At 32.7% G+C, this 27347-nt stretch overlaps 1 protein-coding gene across 3 annotated transcripts; it reads right to left on the bottom strand.

Moving 5' to 3' along the window:
- On the bottom strand, positions 1-26668 carry LOC139522830 (D-amino-acid oxidase-like). Of its 3 annotated transcripts, none has more exons than XM_071316442.1 (11): positions 26617-26668; positions 16826-17022; positions 15923-16040; positions 14962-15038; positions 13390-13455; positions 12057-12111; positions 10991-11089; positions 10636-10715; positions 3325-3442; positions 2438-2536; positions 1-1715 (listed from the first exon to the last, which is right to left on the bottom strand). In XM_071316442.1, the coding sequence occupies exons 2-11, from the start codon at positions 17017-17019 to the stop codon at positions 1599-1601; spliced, it is 1023 nt and encodes a 340-aa protein (XP_071172543.1). In that variant the 5' UTR covers positions 17020-17022; positions 26617-26668; the 3' UTR covers positions 1-1598. The 3 variants fall into 3 exon arrangements, with proteins under 3 accessions (XP_071172543.1, XP_071172525.1, XP_071172534.1); XM_071316424.1 differs by lacking the exon at positions 26617-26668 and adding an exon at positions 21873-22014; XM_071316433.1 differs by lacking the exon at positions 26617-26668 and adding an exon at positions 21684-21784.
- Positions 26669-27347: the final 679 nt, after the last annotated feature.

Raw genomic sequence — 27347 nt, forward strand, 5'->3', positions numbered from 1 at the left:
TCAATTAAAAGTGTCTTTTCATTATATCATAAACAGTTGACAAATATAACAATAGTGAAATAATCATTAATAATCTTTTCTTTTCAAAATATTGTCCAGCTGTTAAATAGCATACATATTTATCAGATTACATAAAATAACGAATAACGTTTTTGACACATCCACCCAAATATGTGACCAGCCACGACATATCCAGGCTTATGGAGGTAGAACGTCAATGTGAGAAAAACGCCGTTAAATATATGACTAGCCATTTCCAGGCTTAGGAGGGTACATTGTCTAAAATATGATTTTTGTATATTTATCTAGAATAGTCCGAAACAAAACTCTCTGTCATTTTATTATGACATATTTGTTGTAATAGCAATGAAACGAGTCATTTCGAATACCGGTATGAAAATGAGACTGTTCTATTACGACTTTCATTAATTGAAGGCACTAATTTATCAAACACAAAATTATTGTATTAATTGGCTTTTAGTGATGTTCAATAGCGTATTTGAAAAAAATTTCAAAGACTTAAATTTACTCCAATGCAAACAATTCTTAGCTCTATTTTAGAACATGTATTTTAAACTTGTTGAAATGAAGTTAGTTTAAAATTTGTCAAAGTAAGCATTAAGAATTCCTTTTTTTTTAATTTAGATTTATTATGCATGTCTCTATACATAGTATGCGACGCGTAACAGTTTATAAGTAGGTGTTATTTTAAATGCATTTGATACGGTGCATTAATTATGGATATATTCAGACTTCATTTATGAAAGGAAATCTATAGAGCAGATATTTGATGTCAAAGACGCTAAAATTGTTTATAACATTAAACATTTCAGCATCGACGGTAAAGGAATCTGTATTAAAGGTATTTATCTTCTCATTTTAATTATTTTGATTTGGAATTTTTTTTTGTATAAATTTAAAATGGAGACTCAAATATTTTTCACCTCAAACGATAAAGTAAAACTTCTTCAAACTTATATATGATGTACAGTTCGGCGTCCGCAAAAAAGAAGCGAAGGAAAGTGTTTATCTCTTCTTCACAAATACGTATTTCATTGAATCTCGATATTTATCATGTTTATAATTTATCTAACAATAACGTTCTACCTCCATAAGCCTGCAAATGTCATGGCGGGTCACATATGGGTTACATTCGTCAATACAACCATACCATTTTATATATTTATATAATATATCATATCTATTTAGTATTATGTAAATAAATAACTGAAAAAGCAAAGGTTCATGTCCTCCGTAAAGTTAATTCCATTTCCAATATAATATCTATATACATGTATATGTCTTACCCAAATTGACGTCAGGTGCCTAATCGACGTCCAAACTGATTTACCTTATAATGTCATTAATAACGCACCCTAAAACTTGCTGTAAACAAGTTTTCTGGTGTTTTTTAGCTAGTACATGGACCATTGATTTATTTTAGGGTACCTATTATGTAAACATTGTTTAACCAAATGAATAAAATATACGGGAGTACATTGATATGTGTACATGCTTAATACAACATTAGTGGATATGTATAATGATGTAAAATAAAATACAAATCTTAGAAATAAGGCCATAATTTAAGTCCAATCCTACAATTTTGATTGCTGATTAAGTCTATAGCTCTCCATGGCGAAATCTGTAGCAACTTTTGCACATCCCCAAAATAATGTAATTCCTGAGCCTGCATGCCCATAATTGTGAATAATCTAAAATATATATGGTTTTTGTTTCAATCATTTACAACACCATATTAACTGCAATGCATAAAACGTTCATAGAGAATGGTAGCCCTATTCGTCGGAATTAACGTTACCAAAATACATCTGAAAGTTGTTACGTACTCACCCACACCGTAAAGCTAAATGAACCTCACTTTAGCTGGTTAATTATTTTTACATAAACATATGATTATTTAACTTCTCCCCGTAGTATGTTGGTGTATTATAGCATATGCATTTTTATCTTGAAATGTAGTCGTTCCAGTTCTAGTTTTAATTAACAACACCGTGACATGTTTCTTTTTAAATTTTATTTCGGTTAATTCCGTGTTGATTAGAGATATTTACATGCTTTGCATATGAAACTAGGTTTAATTTTTCTGCATAAGGAAATGCCTGTTCCAAGTTAGGATTATGGCAGTTGATTTACATTCGTTTATGGTGTTTGAACTATTGGTTTTGCCATTTATTGAACTTTCCTTTTTAAAATTTCCTCGGAGTTGTTATTTTTGTTGTTTAACTTTTGGCAGAGTAATGTGTTTTAAAAGTGTAGATTATGATAAAATTGATTTAAGGTAATTTTATGTACTATTTTGCATGCTGTAAAGCATGGATAAAATCACATCAGAAAACTATTTGTTACGATGTTTTGAAATCGCTTGTGCTCATGGGTTTTTTGTTTCTTAAACTGATCCAAATTTGAAACTTACTGTTACCGTCCTTCCATTAAAACATACATCTTCTTTCTCCAATCGTATTGTTGGTCTTGATGGTCTTAAACCTGTCCATTCCTCTAATACTTCCGCTTCCTTAATTCAATTTGTTTTCATAGTTATTTTTTTGTTGTTATAAACATTTTATCAAGGAGGTGAATTGTATTTTGAGAATAAAAAAAAAACGTTTTCTACATTTTAGCAATCAATAAGATTTAGCTTCACCTGACCCTTTACGAAGAATGTTGAAATTGCATGATTTGAAAGATAATGATACACGAACACCTAAACCCGGAGCAGTGTTATGACTACAAATGGATTACAAAAATTAGCCAAATTCCTCTGTTGTCACCTTTTTCTAAAGATAATCTACGTAAAGTGTGTTATAAACTAGATAAGTACCGAGGTTCTGACAACTGAACCGATGATACCCCACTGGTCTAACAGTCTTAACTGCATCAGTGCCGACCTAAGTTTAGTAACTGAAAATAACTTTAAAATGATTCGTCCGAAGCTCCATTTAATATTGAAATTCATTTTGATCGCTCAAACCAAAATATTTGAGGTCATGGAGTGTATAAATAAACATAAAGCAATATGAAATGATATGAATAAAATTGATAAAAAGATGGAGTATAGGTGTGATGTAAATGAGACAACTTTTAACCATACATAATACAATGACGTAGAATTGTTCCCAAATGACTATCTGAAGCAGAACAATATAGCAATCTAGTTAATTATAATATGGAGGCTCGAACCATTGCGATCAGTTTCACAATTTTTAATGAAATCTGATTTATAGTTGACAGTCTTATATATTGTCTGTCTAAAATCATGAAAACAAAAAGTGTACAAAAGAGTAATTCTGTCATTCTATTTACCTGCAGACTTGGTATCAACCTTGAACAACCATCCAATATCCTCTTCCTGTCAGATGCTGTTACATCTGTACTCCAATTTCCTATCTGTGACGTGCCACCTAAAACCACGAAGTCTTTTCTATGAAATAAAAAAACCGAACGAAAAACTATTACTAGAAAAACGTAAAATATTATAAAAGAGGAACGAAAGATACCAGAGGGACAGTCAAACTCATAAATCTAAAATAAATGACAACGCCATGGCTAAAAATGATAAGACAAACAGACAAACAATAGTACACATGACACAACATAGAAAGCTAAAGAATAAACAAACCGAACGCAACCAAAAACTAGGGGTGATCTCAGGTGCTCCGGAAGGGTAAGCAGATCCTGCTCCACATGTGGCACCAGTCGCGTTAAGATATCAAATCCGGTAAATAGTCTAAGTCGGTAGGTCTCATTTATGAAAGGGAAGGGGATTGTAGTTACGACGTAAGGAACATATTCGATATCATTTATGAAACGGTTATTCCATAACGGTCAACCAACTCGTGATGGCGTCCGTAAAATTTACGAAGAGATGATTTCAACTTCACCATTTGGAACTCTTGATTTTATAACTTCCTTGTGAGCAACAACCCTCTATCAAGAAAATCATGATAGGAAATGCAAGCACGGTATATTGTATCAATTGGGAGATATATACACCGTATGCAGGTGCTTCTGGAATGTTGCTACTTAGAAATGGAAAGTTCACAATTGGAAAGCTGAAATTATCTCTTTTGTCGTAAAGTTTTGTTTTCAATCGACCCTCATTGTCAATTTCTAGATGTTAGTCAAGATGTGAGGCAGACTTAACTGTATCTGTAGTATCCTTTATCTCTAGTTCAGTGGTATAGATGCATTTGACATAGTCACCAAATTTTGAATTATTTAGTGAAAGAACATCATCTATATACCGGAAAGTAGAGTTAAAGGATATTGCTAACTTCTTATCTTTCTTCCTCATAAGTTCCTGTATGAAGTCAGCATCATAATAATAAAGAAACAAGTCGGCAAGAAGAGGGACACAATTTGTTCCCATTGGAATGCCGATAGTCTTTTGAAAAACACGTCCTCCGAATGTAAGAAATATGTTGTCAATCAAGAAATAAAGCATCTGTATAATGTCAGGTTCAGAGAATTTTTTGTTGGAATCAGAGTGATCCTTTGCAAAGTAGGATTAATCCCTTCCAAAGACAAGATACTTGTATCTTTGTTGGCCATTCTTTTTTTATGAAACAAAGCAATACCAACTCTTTCAATGTGTCTTTTAGTTTGAAATGTGAAATTCTTGTATAAAGTGTAGAAAAGTCAAATGTTGTAATACTATTACAAGATGAAAGAGAGTTGGATTGTATGTACTTTAAAAGATCTTTGGAATTTTTTAGTATCCACATCTGATTCACCCAACTCTAGAATAGGCATTTTCACAATAACTTTGAAACCCGTCTTTGAGTGCTGATAAAATAGATGTTTATAATTTAGAAGGAGGTTTCGTGGAGCACTTGTAAAACCCAGCAATATGCCGTTGTTTGTAAGGACACTTATACAGTTTAGGTATCCAATACAGTGATGGAGATCCAGTTCATCATCTTTGGTTGAAATTCCAAAGGAACATAGAACAGACCTGTGATTATCCGGAATTCCCTCTTTGCTAAGTGTCGTGAGGGTATATGTTGGGTTTCCAAGTGAATTGTCAATACCCACTGTCCCAATTCGTTTATCAAGCAGTTAATATAATGAGTTTTACACACAAAAACGATTTTGATTGGGGCTTTATCTGCGGGGACAACAACATATTTGTCATGAAGGCTGAAACATTAGGGTCTTTAAAGACTTACGTAGCATGGGCATTGATAGACCCATTCAGTTTCTTAATTCTGATTTGTATCAACGACCTCACTGCCTTAATCCATTCGGAAAGAGTGTCTACGTCTTTCATCTCGCGCTTAGCCCATTCACTGGGGTAAAGCTGATGACCGTAACTGCATTCACGGTCATCCCAAGATGTCGGATGAAAAATTAGGTCAGTTTCTGTATTGTCTGTTAAAGTGTTTCTATATCAATTTCTTTACAAATCATACATTGAAACGATGTAAATTTATAAAAGAATCACTCGAAAATCACTAATTACTTCCGAGAAATGTGCATGAAACGGGAAATTCGATTTGAAAAAATCATTAAGATGACCGTAAATCATAATCAAAATATTTTCAAGATGACCGTAACATAAAACAAGGATGACCGTGATTGGTAAAAAGATGACCGTAACTTGTAAAGGATGACCGTAATTTGTAAAGACTGACTGTAATTTATATAGGACGACCGTAACTTTTATAGGATGACCATCAATTCTAAGAAATATCCGTATTGTATTCAAAGCTTTTTTGTTGAGTATGTCGATCTCAATAAGGGCTCGGTTAGCGGATATAAATATGTTTCATAAATTTCTTTTTAACCGGATTTTTGTGACAAAAATGTCGGTTATTGATTTGGGGATGTACGGCGGGCGGGCGGGCGGGCGGCCGGCCGACAATCAAATGTTGTCCGTGCATTAACTCATGAACCGTTCAACCAAAGCTTTTAAAATTTTAATATGTTGTTACTAACAACTAAATGAAGGTCAAGTTCAATAATGGCGATTTTAACTTTTACCGTTCAGGAGTTATAGTTCTTGAAAGATTGAAAAATGGAGTTTCCAGTCGTGTCCGTGCATTTACGCATGCACTGTTCTACTTAAGCTTCCCAAATTTTAATATGTTGTTACGGATGACAAAATGGAGGTCAAGTTCAATAATGGCGATTTTGACTTTTACCGTTCAGGAGTTATGGTTCTTGAAAGATTGAAAAATGGAGTTTCCATTCACGTTGTTGCATTTACTCATGAACCATTCAATCTATAAAGCTTTTCAAATTTTAAGATGTTGATACTGATGACAAAAGGGAGGTCAAATTTGATATTGACGATTTTCACTTTCACCATTCATCAGTAATGGTTCTTGTGATATTGCCAGGACAGAAATACATATTAATAAATCCGGTTTGCTGTCGTTGTGACAGCCTCTTGTTTTGAACTATAATATAATTGGCCATATTTAGGATTTATAACAATGATAGTAAATTGCATATTTCTCGTAAAAAATGAAATATTTATTGATATCGACGTTAAAATTTTAACACAAATTGACAGCGATACGACGAAAATTTGAAGAAACATGAATGTATCCCTAGTACACGGATGCCTCATCTACACTATCATTTTCTATGTTTAGTGGACTATGAAAATTGGATAAAACTGTAATTTGGCTTTAGAATTAAAAAGATCATACCATAGGGAAAATGTGTACTAAGTTTCAATTTTATTTAACTTGAAGCTGGATAAACGGACAAACAAACAGACGAACGGACGAACGTACGCACAGACCAGAAAAACATAATGCCAATAAATGGAGCATTAAAAACATTAATAATACATACGAATATTTGGTAATCGAGCCCATGTGTATGGTTCCAGAGGAAGCAGATTAAAATCTTAATTTGTCTTGATATATGCAGGCGGAAACACTTTTGAAATAGAACAAAAAAATCGAAGCTCTGTGTTTATCGAGAAAGCGATAAATGATAACTGTAATGTTTGATATAGTAACAAAATTTTAAAAAGTTAATAGAAACAAATAAAACAACAATTTTCTTATTTTAAAAACACCATTTGCATAAGTTTTCAATGTATCTATTACATAGTAATGCAAAACATTAAGATATCAAGTCGACGACATGGTTCTTATCGGGGCATTTATAGCTGACTATGCGGTATGGGCTTTGCTCATTGTTGAAGGCCTTACGGTTACCTATAGTTGTTAATGTTTGTGTCATTTTGGTCTTTTCTGGATAGTTGTCTCATTGGCAATAATACCATATCTTCTTTTTTATATGTAGTATCTAAAGTTGGATGTAGAAAATGCATAACCTCCGATTTTTTTTTTATCACAGACGGAGAACATATCAGTCTTTTAGTTCAGAAATTTTCGTGTCTGCCCTTCCATTATGTGGATCAAGAAAAAATGCCCCAAAACAGGTAACGATTGTATCGAAAAGAGAAAAATCGAGTGCACCTTTTTATGTTAGGGCATGTTTGGGGTGTATATTTTGTTTTTAAAACGTACAAAGCAAGAGTATTTTATATAGCATCTCGCTTCAGATTCTATCATTATTATATATCAAAGCTGCAGGTTGACTTTATAACGTAAAAAAATGACAGTACGAAAAGATGAAATATATGGGTCAAGTGAGATATAGATCTAATGAATCACAAAAACAGAGTAGGTGTGTTCGAATAGCTATTTTTTTTCTAAAAGTACTTGACGACAGTCTTTTAATTTGGATGATGAAAATGGATATCTTCGAAAAAATATGATTTTCTTGTGTGTGATAACTAGGGTTTATAATCTTCAACCACTGAAAATGTTTAGTCTGCCCTTCCACGAAATATTTAATTAGAATTTTTTTAAATGCTTAAGAATTTTCAACAATTCCACCTGACATCCGAAGAGACAATATTTTTAAGTTGAATCAATGCAGACAAGATCATTAACTAATGCTCATTAGCTAGTAGATACATTTGTCTTTTAAAATATAACCGACATATAACGATCGATCGTAATGGTGCTATGTGGATAAATTTATCAGTTTTCAAGAGCAAAATTAGCAGAGCGTCATCCCTACAATGGCTTCCATTTCTACGATTGTGAGCATGAACTGGCGTAATGGGGAGATAACTTTGAAGAAGTAGAATCCTGACTGCATGAATAACATTTCTGTATATATACAAATTGACAACGTTCCGTCTTGTGATACGCTTTTCGTACAATACTATTTTAAGGATCTACTTTGCTGGAGCTCACCTTCACTAGTTTATTCGAATGATATTTTCAAAATATTTCTGTTATTTTATTTGCACGACAAAATGAAAGACGATATAATATCAATGGGTGTACATGCAATTTTTTGGCATTTTTAAAAATGTGTATTTATTATATGTCATTAAAAGGAATCCCAGAAACAAACAAAAATCTTTTGTCGAGCAGTTGAAGGCTGTGCACCCCATTTTTTTTTTTATTATGCTTGTAAGGTGTCATTTTATCGCGCTTTTGTGGCATGTTTTTCCTTCCTGTTCATTTGCATGTTTTTTTGGCAATCATTTGATACAAAAAGATAGTTATATAATTACGGATATTTCTTAGAATTGATGGTCATCCTTTAAAAGTTACGGTCATCATTTACAAATTACGGTCATCTTAAAAGCAGTTACGGTCAGCCTTGTTATGAATCGCTGATCCTGTTACGGTCATCTCGATTGTGATTTACGGTCATCTTGGCGATTTTTTCAAATCGAATTTCCCGTTTCATGCACATTTTTCAGAAGTAATTAGTGATTTCTGAGTGATTCTTTTATAAATTTACATCGTTTCAATGTATGATTTGTAAAGAAAATGATATAGAAACACTTTAACAGACAATACAGAAACTGACCTAATTTTTCATCCGACATCTTGGGATGACCGTGAATGCAGTTACGGTCATCAGCTTTACCCCAGTGCCATTGCCTGGCATAATCCTCGACTAAATCCATCAAAATTTTAAAGTTGTATTTCTAATTGATGGATTTCCGCTCACGATATTTTAGACCTTTCGATAACACATTTCGTAGGGAAGATTTATTTATAATGTTAAGGTCACAGGTAATAACGTGGCCAGCCGGATAATATGTGAATTGGGAACTAGCACAAGTGCATTCGAAACGATTGGTACATGCTGGTCTTTGAAATAAGGATTATTTTCGATTGAACTAATTTATGATGAAGGATATTGCCTAAGTTGACGCCATCGAGACCTTTGTTGTCAAAGGAAAGATTGAGAAAAGATTATTCATATGAAAATCAACTTTGCAATCAGAATTATCATTTACTTGTGAAAATAAATAAAAACCTGTATTAAAAAAAAGAATTTAAGCATATTCGTATTTGAATTTTGTTCATATTTAGTAAATTATTTCAGTAAATTTAAAATAAATAAAATGAATATTTACAATTTGTTTTAGATAATCTTTTTAAAATATAGAGTTTCTTTGCGCGCGTGTCGTAAAAAAAGCATGGTAGATTTAATGAGTTTCTTTTAATTGAGAATGGAAATGGGGAATATTTCAAAGATGCAAAATCCTGCACCCCAGTCTTCATCTGGCCCCTAAATAAAATTGTTTACTAGTTCAGTGAAAATGGACGTCACACTAATCTCTAACACATATAAATAAATTAAAATTATGAAAACAAACAATACTAACAAAGGCCAGAGGCTCTTGGCCTTGGACAGGCGCCACAATGCTGCGGTGATAAACAAGGTTTGTGAGATTTCAACCGTCACCCTATACCTCTAACCAATGTAGAATAAAGAAACACATAGAAATACGCACAGTAAAACTCAGTTTAAAAAAAAGTCCGAGTCCTATGTCAGAAAAGGTAACAAAAGAAACTAAGCAAAATGACAATGATAAATAAATGAAACAAGGAATATTAGCAGTAACTAAAATGCCAGCTCTAGTCCTGATTACATCTTATTTAAAGATTATGTTCTATTCATTTGAAAATCAAGTACAATACCTCCCGCTAGGGGTAATTAGTATCATACCATCATAAACTAGTTAAGAATACCATAACCCGTATCATGTTAACAACTGATTTTAAAATAGATATGTTTATTTCCGATGTAATGATCATATGAGTGAATCAATATAAATACCAAAATATGGGATTCTTAATGACTCGTATCGTAAAAAGTAAAATCACCAAAATACTAAACTTAGAGGAAAATCTAATCGGAAAGTCCATAATCACATGGCAAAATCAAATAACAAATTACAAAACACATAAAAAACGAATGGACAAGAACTAACTGTATCCCTTCCGAATGAGTCTGTTTTAAAGTTTTGTTAGCTTTTGAGGTGAATACAGACAATTTTGTTCTTTGTAAAGAATATTACAATTATCTATTGGATTAGAAATTACTGAACGTATAAGATGTCTGCATGTTGATTTATATTAACAAATGATTTCCTTGTACCGATGATAAAATCTATGAGATGTTTTGACTAGTTTGTGATTTCGGACACCCTGATGTAATAATTCTTACAATGAGTTTCTTGATAATTTTAAGAAAATGTGGATAAATGAAGATTAAAACACGCAGACCAGGTGAATGAAAACGTACACACATACCATATTAGTCTATACTTACCCTGGGAAGATATATAATTTATTTCCTGTTTCTGAAGGGTCCTTGTCAAAGTAAAAATGCTTTACCCAGGGTGCTTTTACCTACAAAATAACTGTCCATTGATCAAAAATGAAATTGCTACAATGTCAGAGGCTATATGTATAATCATAGTTATTTAAAGTAAACATCTTATTATATTCAGTTAATTGGCTTTGCTTTTTCAATAAAAAGTAGTTCCAACTCGTTCTTTTTGTAAATTCTGCTATATCTGTTATTGGTGAAGTCGTTAGAATAGGTCTGTAAGCATTTAGTATAAACGTTTAAAGTAACTTTTAATACATAATTTGGTTGAAAGACGGTAAAAAAAAATAGTTACCCGTATTACTTGACCTCTAACTGGGTAAACAGAACTATCTCCAAGGTCGTACGCACCAATGCCGGTGCAGTTTACAACTAAATCATAATCCGCCATGACCTGGTGAGAAAAGAGTCATTCAAAGCTAATGATTTAAAATTAGTTTGGGAAAAACGAGTGTAGAGGTTTTTTTCCTCAATTTGTTTCTTATATGGAATATATATTTCCCAATTGATACGACATTCCGGGTTTGTATTTCCTATCATGATTTCCTTGATAGAGGATTGTTGCTCACAAGGAAGCTATTGAAACAGAGTTCCAAATGAGAAGTTGAATTCATGCCTTCGTAAATTCTACGGACGCCATTACGAGTTGGTTGAGAGTTATGGAATAACCGTTTCACAGATGATAACGGATATCTTCCTTATGTCGTAACTACCATACCCTCCCCTTTTCACGATTGTGACCTACAGAATTAGACTTTTTACCCTTCCGGAGTACCTGAGATCACCCCCCGTTTTTGGTGGGGTTGGTGTTGCTTAGTCTTTAGTTTTCTATGTTTTATCTTCTGCACTAGTATTTGTCTGTTTGTCTTTTTAATTTTAGCCATGGCTTTGTCAGTTTATTTTCAATCTATGTTTTTGACTGTCCCTCTGGTATCTTTTGTCCCTCTTTTTCAGTCCTTGTCGTTGAAAAAATCTAAAGGTTTATGCTCTCAAGTCATCCGTTCTTAAATGATTACAATTCAAATCAACAAATATCAAATGTCTATATAATAACATCTTTATTATAAGGTAAAACAATACTAAAACTATGTGTTTGAGATGAGTTGTTTTGATTTTGTTATAGGTTTTTGTTATACATATGTATTTATTTTAATTGTTATGGTTCAATTACGAAAGGGAACTAACAGAAAGCGATCAATATTCATTAACAATCTTTATTTCATGTAGACATTAATCATGTAGTATTCAATATGTAATTGAACACACATCAATGAAAATAGCTGCCTGTTGTTTCTTGAAATGTTTTCAATAAATCTTTTCAATATTGAATATTTAATGCTTTATATGTTGAAGCTTTATACCTCTTCCAAAGACTTTATCTTTCTGTTAATAACTTTTCCATTTTTTATTCTAAATCTGTAAAAGAAAATATATATCTCATTAAATTCAAACCCTTCTTACTTTTAGTTTTTTTTTTCTTTTTCTTATTTCTACTTTTGATTCAAAAAGTTGATACAATTTACAAACCATCATTCAAAACAGAAGAACAAGTTGGCAATGCAGTGACATATTACCTCAGAAAAGTGGTGTTTAAATTCACGTAGTTGTATATTCACTTATTATATTAGAGGATATTTTAATGGAATATTGCCACTAAATTATTGTATCTCTTATGTTTGCGTTGATAACTGTGAGTTCATTTTATATTTTGATGTAAATTTTCCTCTTTACATTTATCATTTTCCTCTTTCGAATGATGACCAAGTGTGACTATGGAATATAATCAGTGTCACTAGTGGTTATCGTCTGGCTTTCAGTAAAACTCTTTTCAAAATGGGACATCCGTTTGACTGTGCGGGATGTACGTGAACGTTAAACCCAATGCCTCTTGTTGAGAGAATGCAAGCTATCTGCTCGTTTAGAACCTTTACAAACAACTCTTCGAGGGGTCATCAGGTTTATGATCAAATTTCTGTCCCTATCCATTACTATTATTTTGCACTGGCATTTCAAATTTCTCTTACCTTATCCCACATGGCTTGTATAGGAACTACACATTTTATTGTGTTGTTCTCGTCCTCAACATGCATGAAATAAATTCAACAGGACGTTAAGGAACCATCTATCAATCAATCATTCTTCAGATTGACACTTTGTAACAATTTTTCTTAAGAAAAAAAGAAAACATCTTTTGCAAAAAGTATTGGGAAAGTACCACTTTTGATCGCAATTGATTGGTATTGATTTTTACGCATGCAAAATGTTGAGAAAAAGTTGAAAATCTACTGAATACATATCTATAACGTATATGTATTCTGTTTCTGATCAAGAAAACAATAAAAGCGCATGATCATTGGATTCTTACTTTTTGGGTATATCTGAAAACTCTTTCATTTTCGTAGTTGTATGTCCTTTACTTGTATAGCTGTATAAAAAAACTATAAAATAAGCAATATTTGTTTTTCTATGATAAGCATCATTTATATCTTACGTTGTTTTCCTCTTATAATTGATATGTTTCCCTGGGAGTTTGTTATCCGGGTTGAATTTCTCTAAATCTTAAACAGAGGTATACTACTGTTGTCTTTATTTATTTTTTAATGTATCAGTGAACTGAAGATGTGTACACACCAGTATTTTACAGATTTTATATACTTCTTTAAGTGTATAAAATTAAGGAAGAATTATACTTACTGTCTCATGAGCCAGGGTAGATATTTCTTTACATTTATCATCATTGTTGTATAAAACACTCCATCTCTATAAGAAAAGAAAAACTGTGGATTCATTTATTTTCGTAGGTATCAATTTTCGTGGATTGAGGAAAACTTGCATGTTCGTGGATAATTGATCTCTTGGTTTTACCAATCTTTGCATACAAACCCTATATATTATATATTTGTATTATTTCAACATTTAAATTTGTGGTTCACCTGTTCTCACGAAACCTTCGAAAGTTGTCCTACGATTAATAATAATTTCACAGTAACGTGTTAAGCATGATAATGAATTTTTCAAAATGACCTAAGTGTAACTATTAAAAATTAAACTATCAAGAACAGTTCTTGACTAGTATGTATTGTGTTAAAACAGTTCTAGACTAGTATGTATTGTGTTAAAACAGTTCTTGACTAGTATGTATGTGTTAAAACAGTTCTTGACTAGTATGTATGTGTTAAAACAGTTCTTGACTAGTATGTATGTGTTAAAACAGTTCTTGACTAGTATGTATTGTGTTAAAACAGTTCTTGACTAGTATGTATTGTGTTAAAACAGTTCTTGACTAGTATTTATTGTGTTAAAACAGTTCTTGACTAGTATGTATTGTGTTAAAACAGTTCTTGACTAGTATGTATGTGTTAAAACAGTTCTTGACTAGTATGTATTGTGTTAAAACAGTTCTTGACTAGTATGTATTGTGTTAAAACAGTTCTTGACTAGTATGTATGTGTTAAAACAATTCTTGACTAGTATGTTTGTGTTAAAACAGTTCTTGACTAGTATGTACGTGTTAAAACAGTTCTTGACTAGTATGTATGTGTTAAAACAGTTCTTGACTAGTATGTACGTGTTAAAACAGTTCTTGACTAGTATGTATGTGTTAAAACAAAAGTAACAAAAATACCGATCACCAATGAAAATTCAAAACGTAAAGTCTCTTAAATGTAAAATCTCAAACACATCAAACCATTGGGACAAAAACGTTATTTACTTCTTACATGCATTGCCTTATGTAGAAAATCACAATCAAGTACAATATTAATATGTGGATTCATATTCTTAGTGTAAAAATTTTAAAAAATACAAAATTAACAAGCATTCTTAGAGTATTGCATGGCAATGCAAGGTCCCCTACCGATTAAAAATGCATTTTAATGCAACGGAATTCTCACTTGATATAGTATAAGTTGTCATATATCAATATCTTCAATCATGACAAACAAAACGGTTGAAAACTGATTATTTAAGTGATTTTTTAAATGTCATAAGACTATAACTCTGCACAAAATCATCAGACCGAAAGAAAATTCTAACTCAATCTGTAACTTGCTACAAGTTATTGAAGAATCTTCAATCTAACAAAAAGTTTTAAAAAACTGCTTAAAATAAAATCATAACAATTTGACTAAGTTTATACAAGCTTCTGTCGACAAATTCAAATAACAAAATTCTAAAACATAATTTATTTTATATATTTTCTCATAAAATGTAGGCACATTTACTCTTTCAAATAAAACAAAATTAATAGAAATAAGTATATCCAACCTGTTATCAGGGTGCAGTTTTATCTCTTTGGAAGAGAGACGTCTATAACCTAGCACTTGGTCTTTCCATGGAGGATCCTTGTATTAGAATATACATTATTGTTAAATTACTCTTTTAAGAATCAGAATTTGTATCGTTACTCGTTGAATTCATATAGTAGAGTCGTATAAAAAAAATTTCATGACTTGATATTTCTTTGCTACCAATGATATGTTGTTTTTAGGATTTACAGTCTTTTGATCAAGAGGAAATAATTCAAAAACGCGTTTAGTGTTCTGCTGTTTCTTGTGTTATTTGCCTATTAAATGACATTTACTTTCACGACTTATTATTTTAAAGATTTTATTCTGGCATGTTCGTACTCCTTTTTCCACAATGACATCCTTAACGCAAGGCTCACACAAACGATTAGGTTGCCTTACTTGTATTGGGCACAACTTTTCGGACTGTACTCGGTTAGTAATACTCTGCAACTTCGTAATATTTGATTTTGCTTTACAATAAAAAAAATTTTCGAGCGACTGGTTAGTCTTATGTAGATTAAACCCGTTTCTGTTATACCAAAGTATGTTGACGTTTGATTTTATATCATTCCATGATATGTTGTTCTGGTGTTTTCCTGCTATAATTGATGCGTTTCGCTCTGTTTTGATTTGAGACCTGGATTTGTTGTCGCTGAAACGATTGAAGCCTATTGAACAGCGATATACTACTGTTACCTTTATAAGACTGTTATTTGATGAACTAACTTTGGAGAATGTGAGTAGTATGGAGGTATGAGTAATTGTGTTTGGTAGTATTAAGTTTTGAAAGATCAACATCCACACTTATTGATATGATTGTACGTCCTTATCAATTGATTGGTAGGAAGAACATATACCAACTCTTAAATATCTCGTAGAATTTTAGTATCTCCTATGCAATATGATAAAAGAGCGTTCATGAAAATAATAAAACTTACTTTTGGAATATTTACACCTGTAAAATTATATCCAGAAACTGTATGGACACCAAGAGCTGCAGCAGTTGGCGACTTGACGAGGCTCATTAAATAATCCCATGTATCCTTACACCATTTACTAAAAACATATTTTTCGTTTTTTATATAGATTATACCGTTGGTTTTCCCCGTTTGAATGGTTTTACACTTGTAATTTTTTGCGGCCTTTATAGCTTGCTGTTCGGTGTGAGTCTAGGCTTTGTGTTGAAAACCGTACTTTGACCTATAATGGTTTACTTTTATAAACTGTGACTTGGATGGAGGGTTGTCTCATTGGCACTCATACCACATCTTCCTATATCTATATATGTCGATGTTAGAACTATAATAATTAGATTATTTTTTTTTATTTGCTTCTTTACACAAACGCAAAACATTTAGGTCACTTTAATCTAAATATTTGTACTGTAAAACTGGGTGGGTTTCTATCATTTTACACAGATATATTATATACAATTCAGGTCTCAGACATGGTACATACTGTCACATTCCCAGCTTTGAATTTATATCACCTGAGACATGAATTATACATATATTACGGATTACCCCTGTCTTACAACAAATATATAATCACAAAACTAGACACTTTTATAATCCGTAATATAAATATATATATTGATACGTATGCGATATTCTTGGTTACATACCAGTCCATAATATTTTGGCAATATATTGTCTTTATTGTTCGTGTAAATTCTTTCTTATCCATCGTGTGTTTTTGGCAATGGTGTTTTCTAATAGTTCCAATGCAATGAAAAATATCCTTGATCGCTCTAAAAAAAAGACTTTATCGTTTAAAGTCACAGTTTTTTGATATATTTTCATATGGAGTCATCACTAATGAAAAACAAAAAAGAAACTTACTTGGATTGGGCAAGTGATTCTTCGGGTAATAAAAATGGCTCCCAAAATCCTCCTGATCCATCAGAGCATGTGTTCGGGGAGAACTTATCTGCTATAATGGTAATGTCAATCCCTGGTACATTTTCTTGAATTCTAACAGCTGACGACAGGCCAATGATGCCAGCGCCAACTACACATACTCTCTGTTTTGACATTACCTAAAAAATTCATATACAAATTCAAAGAATTTAGATTTAAAGTAAACTAAGCTTGAACACCATACATGTGTCAATGTATTTTTGTGTAGTTATATATGTTATATATTGTTGTAATTTGCCTCTGAGTGTTTTTGAAATAAAGCATATTGTATTGTATTGCATTGTATAAATATAAAGGTACATATTATTTTGTAATACGGAGACTGTGACACGTAAGCACATCTATACACGATTTATACCATCATTAAGTTTTATCCACTTAACAAGATTATGATTTTTTAAATGCTTCATCTGATTGTGTTGCTTGTGGGGTAAATGTCTTTTGTCCACCATTACCCACGATCGAAGAACTAACAACAAACAGATTAGTTGTACGCTTAGCATCACACAAACATTGCCCTTCGATACGTTTGATGATATCAGTGAGACGACGAAGAAATGATGCAGTGGTTGGTTTTTCTAGTGATGGGGAGATGATGTTGATGTTGATGGCGATGGTTTTGGTATTTTGACAGAGAATTGTTTGTGTTACATAGCGAGCATTTACGCTAGTTGAAGGGCACAGGTGGTTTTTTTTTAAATGAACAAATATCCTTCCCTTAGTCTACATATAAACAACACTGACGCTCTTTCCTTTTCGAATCGTACATGTGTAAAAAGTAAACCTTCATAGGTCAAAAAACGGCCTTGAACACGAAGCACTGGCTCACACCGACCCGCAATGTATAAAGGAAACAAAGACGACTAGTGTAAAACAATTGAAACAGGAAAACCAACTGTCTAATATATAAATAAAACAAAAACAAACGAGAAACACTTATGAACCACATCCACAAACGACAACCACTGAACAAGAGGTTCCTGACTGGTGCCAACAAATTATTACAGCTGGTTTTACGTTTTAACAGGCGCCAACCTTCACCCTGACCTTAAATAGTAGTATGACATTACAATCTAGTAGAACACACTATAAAAATATTATTTACAATGAAAATGGCTAAAATTGATCAGAAAGAAATTGTAACGAAAATTGGTCATAGTTTATTTATTTTTAGGTGAAACACCAGTTGTCTTTCCCTGTTAATTGTGTTTCTATATATATATAAGTTTCTCCATAGTTGGAGCACCATGTGTACTTAAAACACCCCTAATTTTGGTATAGTCTTGATTTTCACCCCTTCACGTATAATGGACCGTTCCATATGGTAGTATATAAGCCAGCTCAAGACAGAGAAACTTTGTCAGTTATATGTGGACCGTTGAAGTGATAACATCAGGGATTATTTCCAACTGGTAAGTAGAGTGAATTAAGTGATTCTAAAGGATATAATAGTGTTCGGATTTATATGTGGATATTGCAATAGTGATTGTGATACAATGTATAAAGTGAATCTGATATATATAAGTGGGTATTGTATTAATGAGAATACAAGGTGTAGACTTGCTGGTGTTGCAAGTTGTACTATGTGGAAGTGTGAATACTTCATAGATTTGTATTAGTGCGAATACAAGGTGTTTACTTGCTGGTGTTGCAAGTTGTTATATTGTGGAAGTGTATTAGTGAAAGTGCACTGTGTTAAACCTTACCAGTTGGATAATATTCATTGTGTGGGAACTAAAAGGGATAGTTAGTGCGTGAGTTCAGCTGTGTTTTTATATGTATTTTCCTTGTGAATTGAAACATTGTGCATGTGTAATTGTGTCATTGTGTTATTGTGGTTAGTTGCAGACTAACAAGGTGATACTACATATTGGTTGTAAATAGAAGTTGTATATATGTGATTTTGTGTCCATACGATTTGTGTGAGACTTGCTTGATGCATGTTGCAAAGTAATCTGTTGGTGACATGGTGTAATAAAGGGCCGTATGCATGTTGCATAATAATCTGCTAGCGACATTGTGAATAAATCGGTCTGATGCATGTTGCATAGTGATTGCATAGTGACATTGTGTATATATTTTATGTTATGATACAGAGTGTTTATGCATTGTGTATGAGGTACTTCACCTTGCATTTTGATTTATGTGCATTGTGCTGTGTATATAGTTTTTGTTGTGAATCAATTTAAGGATGTGTTAATTGTTTTGAATAGGACAACTGGTTGTGGTGAAAAATTGAGGTGAACACTTGAAATCCTGATTTATTCAGATACGGATCCATTGATCGACCGGTTACACGTTACAAATTTGGTGGCAGCGGTGGGATTTCATGTGTTGATTTTGTTTCTGTAAATATTTACATCATTGAATCAGTTGTAATATTTCAAAGTTATTGGTGTGTTGTGTTTGTGGTCAAAGTATAGTATATATTTTTTTTAAAGTAAGCAGGAACATTTAGACAGTTGAAATTGAAATGGAAGAAAATCTTTTTGATGTGGAAATCGGGCTTTTAACAAGTGAAATTGAAAAATTGAAATATTGCCTCAGACACAGTTTTATTCATTCAGCCTCTAATTTTTTGCAAAAGGAAAATGATTCAGTAATTACAGATGGTGTTGAATTAATTTAGAGATACTGTAGTGTTTGGAAGAAAGTAATCGTGAGCCTGCAAAGAGGAAGAACTTTGGGGTAAAGGATCAATGTGTATATAGATAGTTTTGTAGTTTTGTAGTGTATATAGTATACATAGTTACATTTGAGTCCGTCGGATGGGGACGTTAAATCCGAGGCCCCATGTACAGGAACATGTCACGCCCTGTGCATGTAAAAGACCCCTCCTGCAGATTTCGTTAAGAGTAGGCTCATTGGGGCCGCTGCAGAGGCAAAATTTGTTAGGGACCTTCGTACTTTATTCTTTGTCAGTGACGCTCAAAATTACAGACGTTAATAGGAAAAAGGTTTATGTTGGAAACAAGGATATTTTGAAGTAGGGAATTTTAAAAAGTTTTAATCGGACAAAAAGAGAAATACTATGAATAGTGTTTGTGCATAAGAAGAAAGTTCAATATGTTTGATATGGCTGACTGGAATTTGGACATATAGGTAGACTTTGTATCTACGGGTTGTGCCTTGTGATGTCATCAGTTAAGACCTGATGGACAAAAGGGTAGCCTGACATTATTGTCGGATGTAATGGTGCCTGACGTTGTGGTCAGAAGATATGTCCAATGGAAATAGTGACTGCACTATGGTAAGAGTTTGGGTATGAAAAATTACCACTTTGATAGATGATTTATCAGCATGTCAGATGTATTCAAGGAGTCATGCGAGGACGCATGATTTTTGAGGCGTGGGTAGTGTAACGAAAATTGGTCATAGTTTATTTATTTTTAGGTGAAACACCAGTTGTCTTTCCCTGTTAATTGTGTTTCTATATATATATAAGTTTCTCCATAGTTGGAGCACCATGTGTACTTAAAACACCCCTAATTTTGGTATAGTCTTGATTTTCACCCCTTCACGTATAATGGACCGTTCCATATGGTAGTATATAAGCCAGCTCAAGACAGAGAAACTTCGTCAGTTATATGTGGACCGTTGAAGTGATAACATCAGGGATTATTTCCAACTGGTAAGTAGAGTGAATTAAGTGATTCTAAAGGATATAATAGTGTTCGGATTTATATGTGGATATTGCAATAGTGATTGTGATACAATGTATAAAGTGAATCTGATATATATAAGTGGGTATTGTATTAATGAGAATACAAGGTGTAGACTTGCTGGTGTTGCAAGTTGTACTATGTGGAAGTGTGAATACTTCATAGATTTGTATTAGTGCGAATACAAGGTGTTTACTTGCTGGTGTTGCAAGTTGTTATATTGTGGAAGTGTATTTAATTTAGTGAAAGTGCACTGTGTTAAACCTTACCAGTTGGATAATATTCATTGTGTGGGAACTAAAAGGGATAGTTAGTGCGTGAGTTCAGCTGTGTTTTTATATGTATTTTCCTTGTGAATTGAAACATTGTGCATGTGTAATTGTGTCATTGTGTTATTGTGGTTAGTTGCAGACTAACAAGGTGATACTACATATTGGTTGTAAATAGAAGTTGTATATATGTGATTTTGTGTCCATACGATTTGTGTGAGACTTGCTTGATGCATGTTGCAAAGTAATCTGTTGGTGACATGGTGTAATAAAGGGCCGTATGCATGTTGCATAATAATCTGCTAGCGACATTGTGAATAAATCGGTCTGATGCATGTTGCATAGTGATTGCATAGTGACATTGTGTATATATTTTATGTTATGATACAGAGTGTTTATGCATTGTGTATGAGGTACTTCACCTTGCATTTTGATTTATGTGCATTGTGCTGTGTATATAGTTTTTGTTGTGAATCAATTTAAGGATGTGTTAATTGTTTTGAATAGGACAACTGGTTGTGGTGAAAAATTGAGGTGAACACTTGAAATCCTGATTTATTCAGATACGGATCCATTGATCGACCGGTTACACGTTACAAAATATTAACAAAATCAAGTTAATATAAACTGAACGAGTAAATATTATTTATGAAACAATATAAATATAACATTAAAACAATGTATAAAAACCAAATATAAATTAATCTTGGACAAAGAATACATATAAATTATTACCATTTCATTAACAAAGTATCTGACACCAACAATGTATCATACAATTCTTTTTTGTGCAAATCTTATGTAAAATATATTTTTAGAGTGCTGCAGATCAGTAAGACGAAAACTTACCGGATAGTTGCACACTAATTACACTACTGTACTCATTGTTTATGCTTTGCACTAAAAATAACCTCGACCAGGAATAAAAATGATAAACTTTGAATTTACCCGTTTGTTCTAAGTTACATTTTGTATGTTTAAATACTGATACAAATAAGGTATAAACATACACAATAAACAATAAATAAAGGTTCCTACTTATCTTATTTCTTGTGATCATTCTGATAAGCTGTCATCATTGCTAGGTAAGTGTGTACTTATTTAAGTAAAGGGCCAATATGGATATGCGATACTGTTTAACAGGTCAAGAACTCTAGATTTTCTGACGTCAGAATATATTTGCATAGTAATTTCCCAAACACAAGGCCAATATGGACTTGAAAAACTGACCAATCGACTCAATGAACTACAATGCATTGTGGGCTACTACGAGTAAACTACTACTTAAAACACGTGGAATTAGTGGGAAAACAGTCAACTTATATATTGTCTGGGACTCTCATTACCAATGTTTTTATTCTGCAAATACATTTAATGTAAAATATATAACATAATCTTCAATTTGCATGCTCAGATTAAAAAAATATTGTTTACTGGCTTCACGATTCGACTTTCTTTTTCGCCTTGCAAAAGTAGCTGGACCGGTTTCGTGCATTGTTATGAATTGAACCTGCATTAATTTCACGACATAGAACAGTGAAATTTCCAATTAAGTGACCACTGTCTGGTATAAGAAAATAATTTGAGCTCTTTTAAACCGGTATAATGTCATTCGAAAATCATTTCTGCCTAGAAAAACACGAAACTTTCATTGAAACACTTCTTTCTGTACTGAATGTGTATTTTTTTTTATCAGGACCTGAACTAAAAGTAAGAACATCATAATATTCAGTATGCTAAAAATAAGTGTTATGAAAGCGGCAGGGGCGGATCCAGCCATTTTAAAAGGGTGGGTCCTAACCCTTGACAAAAGAGGAGGTGGTTCCAACTACATGTCCCCATCCAAATACACTGATCGTCCGAAAAAGGGGGATCCATCCCCGGAACCCCCTCCCTCCTGGAGCGGGTACGGTATATAGCTCAATACATTTTTTTTTATAGTTTCATCCATCGATAATATCCGTTTGTTGCTAATTTTATCACAAAATATACCTCAGAAGTTTTTTATCGTTCGGCTGCTGTCCTGTTGACATATGTAAAATATCTCTAATATTAAAAGTCTCTGGATCATAGAGGGTGCCATATTACCTATTATTTTTTTCTTCTTAAACGTGCTTTGTATATAGAAATAAGAAGATGAGGCATGAGTGCCTAATGAGACATCTTTCCAACAAAGACATAATTCAGTAAAGTAAGCAGTCATAGGTTCAATGCTGAAAAGTATGCTATAAATGATCCAAATATTACTTGTGTAAAACAACCCCCCCCCCCCAAAAAAAAAACCCCGGCCCAATTAAATATATAAATGGAGAAGAATCTATCCCATAAAAGAAAATATATTGTATAGGAGCCTGTATTTCAGTGGTTGTCGTTTGTTTATGTGTTACATATTTGTTTTTCGTTCTTTTTTTTATATATATATAATTAAGGCCGTTATTTTTCTCGTTTGAATTGTTTTACATTGTCATATCGGGGCCTTTTATAGTTGACTATGCGGTATGGGTTTTGCTAATTGTTGAAGGCCGTACGGTGATCTATAAATGTTAATTTCTGTGTCATTTTGGTCTCTTGTGGACAGCGGTCTCATAGGCAATCATACCACATCTTCTCTTTTATTATCGATCCAACTCTGCAAATTAATTTTCACAAAATATATCAAATTTTCCACCTTGTCGCACATACATATGGATAACATCATTACAGCTTATTTCCTACTGCATGTAGAGCAAAACTTTGGTTAGCTTGCGTGCTTTGTATATTGTACAAAATATAAAATATACGTTAAACTATGCCTATATATACAATGTATATTGTTTAAAGATGTCAATCTTATTTCAAAGATTGTATAAACAACTATACAAACAAAGCAAGCAAGTCAACCAAAGTTTTACTTTGCAGGTATACGAAATCGGCTGTAATGATTTATTCAGTTTGGCAAAAGTCCGAGCCTGTTAAAAAACGACCAATTTTATTATTTGCCTCACTAATAGAAGAGGCTAGTTACGGCCCTGTACTACCTTCAAAACAAAGGGAACAGTTTGGAAGTCCCATATACTGAAATGTGAAAAAAATAACTACTTATAGATTTTGTTAACACTGCAATGTATGTAAATATTTCTAAAGACTTTTTCACGAACACAAAATTCAAGGATCACACGTACATTTGCCTTTAGTTATCTATACGAAAATTGCTGTACTCGTGAATATCAGCACCGGCTGTTATCGACGGCTTACTTTACACTAGTAAGTTTGTCTCATGGGTAATTGTGTTTTTTCGCTGTTGTTTCGTTGCTGTCTGGTTGACAAATACACGAAATCTCTGTGCCATCGTCAAACATGTTAATGGCTATATATCGGGTAATTCAAACCCTGTTTTCTTCGCATAGAAACAACTCTTCGTTAATCTGAGCATGGAAGTAATACTTTATATCACGAACTATAAATGAGGATACACAAAATTAAAAACTAAGCGAAATTGTGAATCCCGCATTGCACGAAAAAATGTGTTGTATTTCAGTAAATAACACGTGTTCTTGGTTGATTGTAAACATGTAGTAGTCCATCATGCATTGCAACTCATTTGGTGGATTGGTTAAAAACCTAGGTAAAAATAAATTGCGTCACATGTAAATAAACAATTACATGTGCGAGAGCATAAGTATGCTAATTTATGCATTTCCATATAAGGTAGTGGTCCCGACCTGTTTAAATGTTGACGTAATACATTGATTAAAGAAAAAGAATGTCTACTATTTCTCGTCAAGCGTATCAATGTAAACACATTTAAATGCTTTTATATACAATCATATATCTATGAGTGGCCGTTCATGTTATAACTGGGATACATGTATTTCATTTGCGTTGATTTTTCCATCGCTTACCTAAACCAAAAACATTATACACCAGATAATGAATGTTTTTTCAGGGATGATCGAGGTCAAAATATTTGAATATCCAAAGCCTTTTGAAACATTAAAAAGAGCTAATAAAACTCAAAAAAAGTAAAAACAAAAGCCGATCAAGATGAGAACTTTTGAATTAAAAATACAATCCTAAAAATACCGAACTCCAAAGAAAATTTAAAAAAGGAAAGTCCCTAATCAAATGACCAAATCAAAAGCTCAAACACATCAAAACATGAATAACAGCAAATTTCATTCAACATGTTCAATGTCCGTGTTTCCATGACAAATACAAAGTTTCGCGAATCTTAAAAAAAAATAACAGTTTATTTTAAGATATCTTACGGTATTTTGAAAACGTAACAGCTCAGTTCTTAAATGATAAAAAATACAAAATGTGTTTGCATAGATAAAGAAAATACTATTGATTTAATTTTTGTCAGTGTAAGCTCTTACTTTTCATACTTTTATCGCATTGATAATACTATCGAAAGCACTAAATCCAACACTTGTCAAACTATAGGCATATTTGTCATTAGTTTTTTTTATTTAGATATATAACTAGGCTTTTGTTCTAAATGGTTCTGCGCAACCCTGTTTATCCACCCCTGCTATCAGTGAAAAGCTTGTTTTGTTGTGTTGTTTTAAGGTCCAAAAGATATACTGGTTTATGAGAAATTATCATATTTGGTTACTTTTTCAAAGACACATTCTTCTTAATTTATCAAGTTTCTTGATTTCTTATTGATAAAGTTGATAGTTCATGGACATGGTATACAAAGCACAGTCGGCATGATCGCATTATTATAAGGACCTACAATTCTCCTGTAATAGCAAACTTGTACAGACTTGTAAAGAATAACGAAAGATACCAGAGTGACATCCAAACTCATATGTCAAAAATAAACAGACGAAGCCATGCCCCAAAAAAGTAAAACGACTAATGACAAACAATAGTACACAAATCACAATATGGAACTAAAGACTGAGCAACATGAATCCCACCCAAAACTTGGGTTGATATCAGGTTCCCGAGAAGAAGTAGATCCTGCTCCTCATGTGGCGCCCGTCGTGTTGCTCGTGTTATTACAAACCCGGTATAATTATAATTAAGTAGGTCACAATCGGGAAAATGTACAATATTTAAGTTACGACTTCAACTTCACACTTGAAACTCTTGGTTTTATAGCTTCCTTGTAAGTTAAAAAAAGCAATGATAGGAAATAAAGCTCTTGAATATAGTGTCAACTGGGAGATGTATACTACCTATGCAGGCCCTCCTGGAATGCTCAAACTTCACGTTCCACTTATCAGAAGACAAATGATACCACACACAATAAAGTTATACCACCTGCACCCGTTACACATACTTTCCTTTTTGACCTTTTATTTTTTTTCGGGAACTTACTGATGATCAAAATTGAACTAGTTAAATTGTAAATTAAAGAGGAAGACGTTATACACTTTACGGGGACCGTATTAAGAACAATTCAATGGAACTTAGACTAAAACAACACACGTCTGCCCTTTACGTTTAGCTAATAGCAAAGAAACAACCTTCTATGAAGTTATCAAGTGTATGTACAGGAATTGCGACGAGTTAGAACACTTGTGGCTATTATTAATCCCTTTTGTCGTCTGGTTTTGACTACTTGGCAGCCTCATCTAGGTTAATGTTCGTTTTTGTGTGCCATAAAAATATTTCAGGGGATGTTTTTGTAGGTTTTTTTTTGGCATAAAAAATCCATTAGGTAAAAGCTATTTAAACATAAAAAAGCTCTCAGTTTTCGTTAAATCTATCTTTGTGAATGGAAATTTTCCTCTTTTGATTTTTGGTTTCCTCAATCTAGCAGTAACCATTACATACACTGTAGTCTTACCTTTTATCTCATTGTCATACAACTCGTTGTGGATTGGGGACAGGGGGTGGTTATCTAAACGGCGAAAAATGCACAAACATATTTATCTCTCTTAGAAACGGTGGATTCAATATGTAAGATTTATCTATTATGTCATACCTTATAAAACTTGTACTAATGTGCAGACGGTATTCTTGTTTGATAATTTATCAATATTATTAAATGATGATTTCTGATCACTATAGTGTGTACCTTCGATCGATCTGGTTAGTCAATCTGATTTTTGTATGTTTTCCGTTGTGATGTCCCAGGCGCCCGTGAATATTTTTAACATATCTATATATTGTATGTGCCTGTAAATCCGTGGTTGTCTGTTCTTGTATATATTATTTATTTTTCGTTTATTGTTTTGTACAGTTTGATCTTTGGGAAAGTAAAATAAGAAAATCATAGAACTCCAGGAAAAATTCAAAACGGAGAGTCCTTTATAAAGTGACAAAACCAAAAAATTAAAGACATCAAAAACAGCTCTTGTATTCCTGACTTAGTACATGCATTTTGTGTGTAAAAAGCACCGGATTTCACATGGTTTTAAAGCTAGCCAAACATGGTTTTAACAAAACAAACATACTTACTAGGTAAAAAGGACAAAATTTGAGTTCAACAGTCAACATTGTATTATAGTCCTAATTGCTGTAAAATTAACAATCTAGTCAACAAAGTAAAAATAAATGGTATATAGACAGAGCCCA

Source organism: Mytilus edulis, chromosome 1 (assembly GCF_963676685.1).
Source record: "Mytilus edulis chromosome 1, xbMytEdul2.2, whole genome shotgun sequence".
Taxonomy (NCBI): domain Eukaryota; kingdom Metazoa; phylum Mollusca; class Bivalvia; order Mytilida; family Mytilidae; genus Mytilus; species Mytilus edulis.